General features: G+C 42.7%; 1 protein-coding gene across 1 annotated transcript in view; it reads left to right on the forward strand.

The window, feature by feature from the left end:
- Window positions 1–4,446: 4,446 nt before the first annotated feature.
- The window catches only part of PLPP3 (phospholipid phosphatase 3), a 76,807-nt gene continuing 67,842 nt past the window's right edge, over window positions 4,447–13,411 (forward strand). Inside the window, exon 1 of the mRNA XM_084872571.1 lies at window positions 4,447–5,207. Coding sequence (XP_084728697.1) covers window positions 5,069–5,207 — 139 coding nt within the window. The 5' untranslated portion in view covers window positions 4,447–5,068. The remainder of the gene's footprint in view (window positions 5,208–13,411) is intronic.

Consider the following 13,411-nt stretch of genomic DNA (forward strand, 5'->3'; position numbering starts at 1 on the left):
ATAATAGGAATGAAAGTGTCTTTAAAATGAAAGTGCTCTCACTGGCCCAAGATTACTAGCTTAAGCAAATGGCTTTTCTTAAGTTTCACAAACAATCCTGAAAAAAACAGTATGTAACTAAGTTGCAAAAAAAAGAACATATTTAATTTACTACCTTCAGAAATTGCTAGAAATTGTGCATTTAAAGGAAGATAGGGAAAGAGACGCTGAAGGTGTTTTAGAGAGAGCCGCTGAAGGTATTATGACATTTAGGGAAGGATGAATAAAATCAAATGGTCAGGTGTATTGTGTGCTTCTGCAGTACATATACTAACTTAGGTGTATTGAGGAACAATGTGTTCATTTAAAATATTAACCATCAACTAACATTTGTCAACTGCTTGTTGCATACCAGCTATTTTCAAACTCATTATTTCATTTTTAATATTTATTCCCCAGAATCAGAGAAAAACGTCAGCCCCATTTCAAAGACAAGGAAGCTGAAACTGAGGAGCTGCTCATTTTGCCTTGGGTCAAACAGCAGATCTAAGACAAAATAGTCAGACCTCAAATCCTCTGCTTCTCCTGTATTTATCAGGACTGTTTCTTTGGAGGCCTCTATTCAGTCCTGTGTGGGCTCCCCTCACCCAACCAGCACCAAGTAGCAACTTTCATTTAGTAAAAATGTAAGGTGGAATGTAAATTGAAAACCTGAAGCTGGATAAATGGGTACTAGTTAGCCCAAACTCATCTGTTGTTTTCTCCTCCTCCTCCTCCTCCCCCTCCTCCTCCTCCTCCTCCTCTTCCTTCTCTTCCTCCCCCTTCTCCTTCTCTCTCTCTCTCTCTCTCTCTCTCTCTCTCTCTTTTTTTTTTTTGTGAGGATTAATTAACAACCCCCCACACACTTTTCTCCATTGATTTTGAGAGAGAGAGAGAGAGAGAGAGAGAGTCGTTGATGTGAGAGAGACAAATTGATTGGTTTCCTCCCACAAGCACTTAGACCACGGTGGGTGATGGAGCCTGCAACCGAGGTACGTGCTGGTGACAGGAATCAAACTCTGGGATTCTTCAGTCTGCCAGTCAATGCTTTATCCACAAGGCAAACTGGCTTGGACTAATCTGTCTTCTTAATTGAATTTCAATGGCTTTGGAAATTTGGGCTCTGACCTTTGGACTATATATACCTTTATGTGAAGGGAACTCAGTTATCTCTCCCTTAAACATTTCCAGAGCCAATTCATGCCTCTTTGAAAAAAAAAAATTTAAATGATTAATTATAGAATGATTGAACATTAGGGGTTAAAAAGAGAGAAATAAAATTATGAGGTAACAAGAGATTTTAGGAATGAAGGCTATTTCTGTCTCTTGGGAGGTGCCAGTTATTAAGAATGATGTGCTGTCATTGCCACACATAATAAGTTAATCTTAAAAAGGCATCTATCCTGCCTGATGTTATAGTTTTTATACAGACTAGTTTAGTGATCTGGCTGTCATTTTAGGTGTGAATTTTGGTAAGCTACATTTACCAGGAATTTTAATTACTTTTAAATAACACCATTCTAAACTATCAAGTCTGTTCTGTGGCATTACTTGCTAGGTAGATTGTTCAATTTGGGGTTTAAATCAAAAAGGCCATCAGATTTATGTATTTGGAAGGCTATTTTATTTTCTATTATCTGAAGAATGATACTGACACAATATTTATGACTTGCTCAAGTCAATTTTAATGAACCTCTATAGTTTCTGTTCCCTTGAAGAGTTATCCAAGTATACTTGTTTGCATACAACTTCATGCATCAATTAACACTAGGGTCGTTTTGTTATGAAAAAAAAAAAAATAGCCCACAGACTCTTGTAAATGGAAATGTAAAACTATCATTTGAGCATCCATTGCAAAATGATAGTATTTAATTAAAGCAAAAACTAGTATTCAATCTAGTGCCTATAAAGTTAACAATCTTACACTATAACAACAATGATTGGTGAGTTATGATATTATTCAACTACAGTAAAAACCTGGCTTTTAAAAATGTTTGTTCTTAAATTAATAAAAGTCATTTCACAGATAAGGTGAAGAGACATAACTATACAATTCCAATAACAGAACAGAGTAGTATACAGTGGTATATAAGTGGCCTTCATTTTTCTTTTCTTTTCTTTTTTTTAATGTACTTTTATTGATTTCAGAGAGAAAGGGAGAGGGAGAGAGAGATAGAAACATCAATGATGGGAGAGAATCACTGACTGGCTGCCTCCTGCATGCCCCCTATTGGGACTGGAGCCCACAACCTGGGTATGTGCCCAGGATCAAACCTGGGACCCTTTAGTCCACAGGCTGATTCTCTGTCCATTGAGCCAAACTGCCAGGGCATAAGTGGCCTTCTTGACAGCACACATGCCCAAGGACTTTTCGAATTCCAAGAAAGAAAAGATCACAGTAAGGTGTAGTTTTAGGAAGGTAAGCACTTTTAAGTTGAAATTTCATATATATGGTTTGGCGACTTAGATTGTTTTTTTTTTTGCAAAGAAGGCTGGATGGGCAAGGGTGAGACACTGGGATCCTTGCATTCCTTTTACATTGTCAATAATGGTGAAATCAACCTTGTATTGTTTCTGCTACTTTGACAGTTCAAAAGAAGACATTTCTCACTGAAAAGCTACCTAAGGAATCTATTCTGTTAGTTACCCTGGCTTTTACTCGCTGCTATATATATATATATATTTTTTTTCCCCTCTTTGGTACTGTGTCCTTGCTTCAGCATTGTCTTGAAGATTCATTTACTCTCAGATTCCAGAAAAACAGCGAGTTGGCCTTTCTTTGTCGTATTGTTATCCAGTCTGGACTTGAGCTTAATTCAGCAGCCACTAAGCCGTGTGCCAGGTACTGAGGAGATGCCGTGAAGCGGGTAATTTATAGAGTGGACTAGTCTTATGACACCGAATTGATTCCTGTAAACCCGAATCAGACAAGTGCTACCAGAGTGTTAGGACAAAGTGTGGAAGGTGAAGTTAATTCTGTCCAGGGGTCAAGAAAGGGTCCCAGAGAAGGTAACATTTCAGAGGACCTTAAAGCAAGAGAGCATTGTGGGAGCTAGAGAAGCAACAGATGTGCATTATAGGACAAGGGAGTACAGGGGCAAGGGCTGCACTGTGAAAAGCCTGTTTGAGAAAGGGCAAGTGGCCCTGGCAGGTGTGTGGCTCAGTTGGTTGGGTGTACTCCCATCCACTGAGAGGTTACTGGTTCAATTCCTGGTCAGGGCACATGCCCTGGTTGTAGGCTCAGTCCCCAGTAGGGGGCAGGCAGGAAGCAGCTGATCAATGTTTCACTCTCACATTAATGTTTCTGTTTTTCTCCCTCCCTTCCTCACTTTCTAAAAAAGCAATTGAGAGAGAGAGAGAGAGAGAGAGAGAGAGAGAGAGAGAGAGAGAGAAGGAAAGGGCAAGTGGCTGATAGGGTTATGGAACCCCATATCAAGTATTAAAAAGCTACAGGATGTATAAAAAGAGAAATCTGGAAGAAATATTCATTTATTGTCTACTGTGTACTTAACTCTCTGCTAGGCACTACAGAAAATATAAGGGAAGGCCCTTGCCTTGTGAATGTTTATCTGGAAGTGATTAAGTCACATAAAATAATTTAAAAGCAATATAACAACCTAAGGCAAAGCTTAGATTGCCCCCAAATGCAAGTTAAAGATAGTATCTCCAGGGAGTACTCCTGCTGGCCTGGCTTCTCCCCACCCCACTGTGCTACAGGCACCCCTGGCACAGGGGCTGGAGGCTTGAGCCTCCCTCACCCCAGCAACAGGAGTCAAACTCATGGAATCCATATTAGACCACTTCCTATACCCCTGGCAGTTTTCTAGGTAGATTACTAATTAAATCTCCACAATTACACTATATATGAGAGTTACCATCTGCAGTTACATGTGGGGAAACTGAGGCACAGAGCCACAGCCAGGATTCAAATTCACTGAGTCTAGCTCCAGAGTCCTGTAATCTTTTTCATGTTACTATCCTCAGAATGGAGTGGGAATTCGTGCTGGGTGTTAAGAGCTTCTGAAAACAAACAAACAAACAAAAATACACAAAACAAACCAACCACACAGTTTTCCTTGAATATTTTCAGGAAAATGCGATTTAAATAAAAATAAAGACTTGGAGATTATAAAAAAAAAAAAGATTTGAAAGCCCCAAACTTGTGAGAAGTACATTTTAGCTGTACAGCCTTAACTTTTGCCTGATCCAAGCCCAGCAAGAAAATGTTTCTTTATACATATATATTATTATTATTTTATTTTTATTTTTATTTTGTGTGTGTGACAACCTGATGTTTCTGAACGCTAGGGGCTCCCTGATTCTCTACTTTGAGAGTAACTTTTCCTTTTAGGATTTTTTTTTTTTTTTTTTGAAGGGGGTGGGGGAAAATGTGGCCTTAATTATCTTACGTCTTAGGCAGCTTAAGGAAGGGGCTGTGCTTTCTGAGTCCCTTCAGAGCCAAGTGAGGAGGTCCCTCTCGTTCCCTCTCTCTCTTTTTTTTAAAGGACCTCGTGAAATAAAAGTGCAGAAAACAAACCTAAGGCGATCACAACAGCAGCCGCGGCGGCGGCGACAGCAGCAGGAGGAGGAAAAGTTGGAGCTGGGGCTGGCGCTCCGGAGTGGCCGGGCTCCTTGCAGCTCCCATTCATTAAGTCGCCAGCTGCGGAGGACAGTGGCCGCGCGCCCGCGCTGCCCACTCGCTCGCGCACTCCCCCGGGCACACGCCAGCCCCGCGCGCCCCGAGCAGCGCAGCTCTGCAAAACTTTCTGCTCGGGATCTGGCTCTCTTCCCCTTGGACTTTCCAGCGATTTGGGGTTGAGAGAGGAAGAAAGCAGAGGCACCCAACGGGGAGCAGAACACACCACAGTCTGCGTTGGAAGCAGGCAGCGAAGCCGCCCTCTCGCCTCCCTCCGCTCCCCACACCCGGGCCGACCCGCCGACTCTCCGGAGCAGCCTCGGCCGGGAAGCGATCCCCGCGTCCGGGTGTGTGTGTGGCCGCTGTTGCGGAGCGTCTTTCGCGGGGCGGGAGGATCGCGCCGCAGCCAGCGCCATGCAAAACTACAAGTACGACAAGGCGATCGTCCCGGAGAGCAAGAACGGCGGCAGCCCGGCGCTCAACAACAACCCGAGGAAGGGCGGCAGTAAGCGGGCGCTGCTCATCTGCCTCGACCTCTTTTGCCTCTTTATGGGTGAGCGCAGCCCCGCTGTTCCCTTGGCCCCTTTGCCCCGCGGCCCCTTCGGCGCGGATCCCAGCCCGGCGGGGTGCCTGCGCGCGGGGCTCGGCGCTTCCTCGCTGGCGTGGAGCCGCGTCTCCGGGCACCGCCGCCGGGCTGTCAGCCCCGGGAGGCCCGCGCTGCGTCTCTGGGGGAATCCTTCGCTCCCCTTCTGGCCCCCTGGCCCGCTCCCTCCCCGATCCCACCGACTTTCCGGCCTGCACATGAATGCTTGGGCGTGCTTAGGGTTTCGCGGGCTCCTGTAAACCCGCTCCTTAAAAACCGTCCCACTTGGAGTTCCCACGGAAGATGTGGATTCCGCCTTTCAGAATAGGGGCAGTGGGTTGAACCATGATCTAGAATCAGCGCCTAGGTGGTAGCCCTCCGCCCAAGTAAAATAGATTTGCCCGAGCTCTGGGCTCCCGCCTGGAGCCGCGAGCTGCCTTCCCTTGACTGGATGTAAACATCCAGCCCCTTCCGCCGCCGCTGCCCTGGCCCCGCCAGACCTGCAAGCTGGCCTTTCCATTTGCTCCTCTCCTCAACGCCCCCCAGGGGTTTGGAAGGCGGTCTCTAGGGTCTTGGTGGGGGGTCCCTATGCTGCCATCACTTCTTAAGCGCCTACTGTGTGCAAGGTGGTCATTTTAACCAGCTCTCTTCCCTGACTCTGCAGTTCGGGGGAGAAGCCCCATTTCACCGACGAGGAAACTGAGGCACTGGGGGAGAAAGCAAGTCACGTTCAAGTTTTGGGACCATAAATTGAACGCACCCCCAAAACAGTCGGGCGATAGTCCACGTCTGTTTATCCAAATAGTTGGAAGGACTGTGGGAGTGAAAGGAATGGGAGTGGGAGGGGAAGGATTTATGAACTCCGTGAGGGGAGGGGAAAAGCTATTGACACGAATCTACAGGAGTTCCAAGGTTGAAGTCAGTGTAGAATTTTTATTTATTTTTTAATTAAAAAAAAAAAAGCGAATCATGGTGTAATGGAAAGCGCCTAGGACTTGCCATCAGAGCGCTGCCTCTCTGCCACTTGTTGGGTGTGCCACCTAGCAGCCTCATGGGCCTCAGTTTCCTCCTCATGTCAGTGAGTGGGTTCAACTTGCTGCTTTCCAAGGCCTCTTCCTGCATTAAGAACTCGGATTTGGTCCAGGAGCTGTTCTGCCAACTCTGCTAACTGAGTAACATCTGTGTTCCCGATTCAGTCCCTTCCAAATAGAACTCCTGCACCGAGGCTTCAGTCCCCTTTGAAATGCATTTGTCCGGGCAGATTGTGCACATTCCCTCTCTTAGGACTTTCTGTAGCACAGCCCTTCCTGAAGTCCATCCCTCCTTGGCTTGCCAGTCCATGGTAGATTTTGAGAGTCAAAGAAAGAGACGACTCTTAAAAGAGAGTTTAAACATAAGATTGGCCCCCTGTAGCTACGTGGAGGGAGGGTTTAGGGTTAAAACGGTGCTCTGTGCAGAGCTAGGAAGCTGACTGCAAATCCCATTCCCACCTCTTCATGGAAACTCAACATTAAGATGCTATGTAAAGGAACTGTCACTGGGGGGCCCACCTTCCTGAGGCGGCTGGCTTATTATCATGCACAGTGGGAAGGCTAGAACTTTCTTTGCCAAGCTATTGAATTTTTAAAAGACCCTCCCTGGGCCTGGGGGAGACTCAGGAAGCACTAAACACATTGAAGCTGTTTGCTGTAAACTTGCCTGGAGCTTCCAGTGTTTACTGGCAAGTTTGGTTGGTGGTGGAGTGAACTCTTTCTTGCCAGCTGGTGCCATGTCCTTCCCTACCTCTTACTTTGTGATTATGAAAGCCCAGCAAGAACACGCTGGACAGCCTTTGTGCAGCCTGGTTGCTCTCCTCCTCCAGTCCCAAGAGATGGTGTATTATTATTAAAAGAGCAAGAGTGTGAAGGAATTTGTGAAAAGACACACCTATCAGCTCTCTTGTAGGCAAGGGCACAGAAACCCCACGCTGCTCTGTTGTGCATGGAAGGTATGAGGAAGGGGTATGTTTCATCTGCCTGGGCTCCCTGTGTCACTCCCAAAAGCTGATATCCTAAGCCTCGTTGCTTATTATGTTTACTCACTGTTGGCCTGTTTGAATAAGTGATTTTTGTTTACCTTAAAAAAAGGAATGATGACAGGACCTTGTATTTTATTGTAAGACACACGTAGCTATCCGCTTAATATATGTACATTGCCATTAAAGCCATGTCAATTAAGTCATTTCAAAGTGGCTTGTTATCAATATCAAACCTATAGATTGGCCTAATGACAATACCACTAATTAAATGCTTCTAACAACTTTCATGGGGGAAACTGTAAGGTAAATATTGACTTGAGAAATTTATGTGAGAGAACTCTATTTGGCTTCCAAAAGAAAATTAATAACACAACATGTGATTTTAATATTCTACATAACACAGTCCTAAAAAAAAATTGTTTCTACTTGCTTCACTTTTTGCCCTAGACTGTCAGTATGATTTAATTTTTAATATGGTTTTGATCATATGGTCTGGATTATAGAGCACTAATATATTAAAAAGAGACATAGTTTTCTGTTTATTTTCTCACAGGAATATATACCAAGCTTCATCTTCTTGTATCTGGAAAAAACATAAAAGCTCATGTGCTCTAAAAGTGTTATGCAAGTGGAAATACACAAGCAGTTTAACTTGTTCCACATAAAATTCTTGGTGAAGAAAAACCCACAAAAGTCCTCTCTTATTTGAAGGCCCAAATGGTCTGGTGTCAGTGAACACCAAAGGGAATTTACTTCCCATCGAACAGCTATTTTCACCTTCACTGACTAATTGCTTTTCTAAATACACTTATGAATCTTTGCATGGAAGTTGTCCTGAAATTGATTTTGTTATCCCTGCTACTAAGTAATATATATGCCTCCTGTTTTCTGTGCCTTGGTTCTGGTGTATGAAGTTACATGAGAACAGCAGAGAATATTCTCAGGCAAGAAGGGAGGTACATTTACTATTGTTTACCTCTTTTTTATATAAATAACTTTTATATAAATAACTTTATATACTCTTCACTGAAGAGATTATTTCCATTTCATAGATGAGTAAACCAAATGTCGGAGAAGAGAAAGACTGAGACTCATACTGAAGTTGATATGGGTTGATCCCTAATTCTCAGGAGCATGACTGGGGGCCATCCCCCTCTCCTGTCCTATCTGAAAAATCCCCAAACTCAGATTATCATCAGAAAATCCTGAAGCTCAGTTTGCAGAAAATCCTGCCTCTCCACATTTTCTAGTTACCCATCTGTACCTAAGCAGATGGATAAAGGCAGTTCAACTCTTCTGGTCAGTGGTGTGGCCTTGTTGCTTCATGGCATTATTGTGATTCAGAGCTAGGTCTAGTACTAAGTGATTCCCAGATTTTGAGGCCACCTTTTACCCCCATGAGACAATGGTTCCAAAGAAAGAACACAAAGAAGTACATGGCTGTAGTGCAATGCAGAGATTTGGTAAATCGATGTTGAGCTTCTGTTTCTGTGTCATGCCTTCCCTCTTCTGTCTCCCTTCCTAGTTATGTATTGAGTTCCTCCTTCTAACCCATGCACTTTGCTGGGTAGGCAATTGTAGACAGTTTCAGCTTTTTGTCCTGCAGACCTTGTTCAAGGCCCTTCGTTGTCTGAGTCCACTTAGCTCATCTGCAAAACGGGATCAGAATGGCCATTAACGACGTTACTGTGAGGATCAGAAGAAATGCTGGATGTGAAATGTATTTTGTGGTATCTAGAGACTTGGACAGTTGCAAGAGATTTATAATCTGGAGCCCTAGATGAAGGTTTTGTGATTGTCTTCATATATTGTGTCTTATTGGTAAATGAGACCATGAAGTAAATTCTCAGTAATGATATTATAGTGAAGACCATAAACTATTCTCTTGAAATAGCAGAATGGCACATATGCCCAGTAAGTTGAGGACAGATGCTTTCCATTCATTGTTGATCTAAATGGTAGCAGAATTCTTAAAGCCCTAGATTTTAAGGTAGCTTCTTGAAATATGTATATATGTATGTAATTATTTATTGGAAATGAGAGAGAGAGAGAGAGAGAGAGAGAGAGAGAGAGAGAGAGAGAGAGAGAAATTTTTTCCACTTCTTTATGCAATCATTGGTTGACTCTTGAATGTGCCCTGATAAGGGATCAAATCCTCAACTTCAGTGTTTACTAGTAGAGAAGAAGCTTTAACCAACTTAGCTACCCAGCTAGGGCACCATCTAATCCACTTTAGAAAAAGTTCTTTTGTTCAGAAAAACTGTTCTTCATTTGGCTTTTGATATCAGGAGGTAGGTTAGCTGAGCTTATGGTAGGGATGGGAGATGTTTAAGGAAGCAGGTGATAGTCAGCTTGGTCTGAAGGTCTTGACTCCTGTTCATTCCCTACCAGAAAACAAAAGTTCTTTACCGTTGCAACAAAGTGGAGGTACTAGATAATCTCTCAGATCCACGTTAGTGGTTACAAGTATGGGTCTGTGCTGGTAGATATTGTGATGTAGAAACCCGGTAATTGCTTCTCTTATTATTTTTTTTTTTAACCAAAGAACTAATGCCTACAATGTGCTTACATTGGTGTTCATTCTGGAGAGAGAGTAAGCACTTTTCTTGGTTAACCAACATGCTGAGAAACAGGCCAGATTTTTCCTTGGCTGGATGTGCCCTTTCACCTGCCCCCTGAAGTTTATAGTAATCACAGCAAACAAGTAAGTCAATGTGACTTTCCTTCTTTCTGTTGCTCAGTTATGATATTCACTATGGGTTTTTAATAACTCAGTTTGGTTTTGATAACTTAATATAGAACCACAGAATATAGAAACAGATTTTCATTAGTCAACTGGTGAACCACCTAGCTGAGCACCCTGCATGGATTGAAATCACAAAGGAACCTCCATTTAGTAGGTAACTCCAGCTGACTTCCCATTTCCTCATTGTCCAGAATGGCTAGTATTTTTCTTTGCTGCTTCTTCCCTAACTTTCTCACATACTTAAGAGATATACCATGGGGGTGTAGCTGCCTTTAAGAGAGACTGCTAAAGTCAGAGTTGGTGGCCTTTTCCACTTTTAGCCCTTTGGACTTCCTGTCCATTTCGGATTCTTTCTTTCCCCGTCCTGTGCAGTTCTTTGAGCAAGCCCCGTTGGTCAGAGGATGATGCTAACAAGACCGTAGTCAGAGTCCTTCCCTGTGTAGGCAGTTATATTTATGGAGAAACCCTACCCTGTGTGTCAACTCCATTCAGTACACATTATTTGAGGAGTAATAATCTATTTGGGAATACCTGCTAGTATAGATATTGGTTCCCTTTTATAGATGAGCGACCCATCTGGTGTGAAATATAGATTCACAGACCCCTTCCTGGGAGAGTCAGATTCAGTAGGCCTTGGGCCAGTGACTGGGATTCTGTATTTTATCAAAGCTTCTGGTGATTCTTTTAAAGCCACTTTGAGGATCACTATGCTGTTTAACAGCTGATCTCTTAAGGGCAGTGGACTTAGGTAGAAGGCATTTTGTCCCTGCACTGAATGTTCTGGCACTTTCCACATTGTTAGATTGTCCATACTGTACTTTCCCCCCCATTTCTCAGTAAAGACAATTGAGCTTGTTACAGTTCTTTCAAAACAAAACAAAACAAAACAAAACAAAACAAAACAAAACAAAAAAACTACCTGTGTGTGCCACCCTGAGGTCTCCTGTGATTTTAGTGCAAGGACTTGGTGGTGTCTCCTAATTGCTGAGAGGCTGAGATTTGTTTTTATTTCCGGGTTCTGCACTGAGTTCTAGGTAGTTGAAGTTGCCAGCTAACTGACCACTTTGGATGAATGAGGTGTTAACTCTATAAATATTTTCTTTTGAGATACTGAAGTTTGTGTATGAGTAAAACGTGAATGGAATACATTAGATCTCCCAGTAGAGCCTTTAAAAGATTGCAGTTAGCTTGGCAAATATTGTGGAAACAATGCAAGCTTTGGATTCACACACAGATGAATTTTAGCATCTTGACTTAAAGCTAAGATAGATGTGATGTGGGCAAAAATTATTTAACCTTCCCATGCTTCAGTTTCCTGATCTGTGAAAGAAACAAGCAAACCTAGTGACACCCTTGGGTGAGGACTCTCAGATGAGATCATGGATCTGAAAGCACTTTGAAGAGTTGATATCATTATCAGGTATTGTGTTGCTGATATTATTCATAGTAATAGTAGTGATTTCCTTTCCTTCCTCCATGGTTCTGTGAAGTCCTCTTTCATTTTTTTGGCAACAGAGTAGCCTGAAATATATGAGGAGAAAAAATTGTGAGGAGATTCCTAAGCAAAGCAAAGAGGCAGGGGAACACAAATGTTTCCCATTAGCTGAAGAAATGCAGGAGCAGGCTTTCTGATCTAGGAAAGTTCCAGTGTAGAAACCTTAATGGCCTTCGGTGGCTGCCTCCTCACCCTTGAAAAGAAGAGGGCCATATCATCTTTAGAGAAAGACAAATACATCTTAGAAGAGTGGGAGGGGATTTGGACAAATGGTCTGTTTTAGCATCAACTCTTCCCTGTATCTTTTGGCAGCCCAGGGAAAAACCCAACTAAATAAAACAGCTGTGACTGAAAATGATCAAATTTTTGTTATCCAGGGTACTTCACACATTTGTTGAAGGAAGAAGTAACTGTTCATATTTATTATTCCTGCTAACCATATAGTACAGATATTGGATCCTTTATAGTACAGATGAGGCAGCTGCAGCTCAGAGAGGTTAAGTAACTTGCACAAGGGCACCCAGCTACTAGGTACTCACCACAGCACTTGTCAGCTTAGTTTGTTTCCCACTTCTTGATTTAAATAATGCAAGGAAGACTCTTTTCTATTTCAATCCATTTAATTTATTTCAATGTTATTGAGTCCGAATATGTACACTATGTTCTATGAGGCTCAATAGAGGACACAGATATGAGTCTTACCTTGAGGATCATTTTGAGTAGTGGAGGAGACGATTCTCATAAATAATTACAAAATAGCTTAGAGTGTGCTGAATGAGTCTCTCTGGACATAATAAAGAAAGTATCATCAGAGCAGTTCTTCATTGCCCAGATTCATGGAATTTGAAAGCACCTTGGAGCTATCAATCTCATTATCAACAATTCCAAAGTCATTTTTTAAATCTCAGTCTTTGAACACGGGAAGGTTGGGATGGGAGGTCTGAGGGGTAAAGCACAGGCTATATAGAGCCAGATAGATGCGAGTTTACTTAGTATTATTAGCTACATAAATGTAGGCAAGTTACTGAATTTCTCTGAGGTCTCAGTTTCCTCATCTGTAAGATGGGGTAATGTGTGCATATGTGGGTGTGAGGATGTGCCTGGTATAGGGCACGATGCACACATACTCACCAGGTGGCAGCTGCTGTCATCTGCCCTGGAGTCCTACTCAGTGCGTTCAGGTATAGTGAACCTGAGGCCTGGAATGGTTGGTGAGTAATCAATCATCCAGTGATCCTGGAAGAGCAAGGCCTAGAATCAAGGTGTTGGCTTTCCAAGGTGTTGCTTTTCTGGTGTTTACTCTGTCAGTTTGAAATTTGATACCATTTAGGAGGCAGCACTGTCCTGAGAGCTATAGTCTCTTCTTTCTCTTGCCTGGGTCAATTAAAGGAGGAACAAGACAAACAGGTTTAACTTTTGATTTAATCAGTGGGTGATAGTTGAGTGAGGCCAGAGATGCATGGGACACATTTGAAGAACTAGGCTGTTTTTGATATGTTACTTTTCTTCAAACTGGTGCATGTTCTAGAAAGTGCTTGTTACCAAAGATAGCTGCTGACTGATCTGAGCTCAAACAGGCACCATCTTTTTCAAGTGATGTATCCAAGGAGAAAGAGAACCCATGTTTTTGAAGTTTTTGCTTTTTTAAAAGCTTCACGACTTCTTGAGGAAGAAATTATTCTTAATTTGACTGAGGGGGAAACTGAGTCTCAGATTAAATAATTTTCTCAAGGTCATGCATTAATTGGTGGTCATTCAAAAGAAGTCCATGTCAGGTTCTTGAACATCCTTGTGAAACTATTTTTCCCTCAGGTCCCGATTAAATTATAAATTATGATCTGCATTAAAATTCCCAAATTTAAAACAAACCAAGCTAAATAACACACATAAGACCCAGTTGGAAGCTTTTGAAAGGA

This window comes from Pipistrellus hanaki (assembly GCF_964339955.1).
Source record: "Pipistrellus hanaki genome assembly, chromosome: 2".
NCBI classification, from domain to species: Eukaryota; Metazoa; Chordata; class Mammalia; order Chiroptera; family Vespertilionidae; genus Pipistrellus; species Pipistrellus hanaki.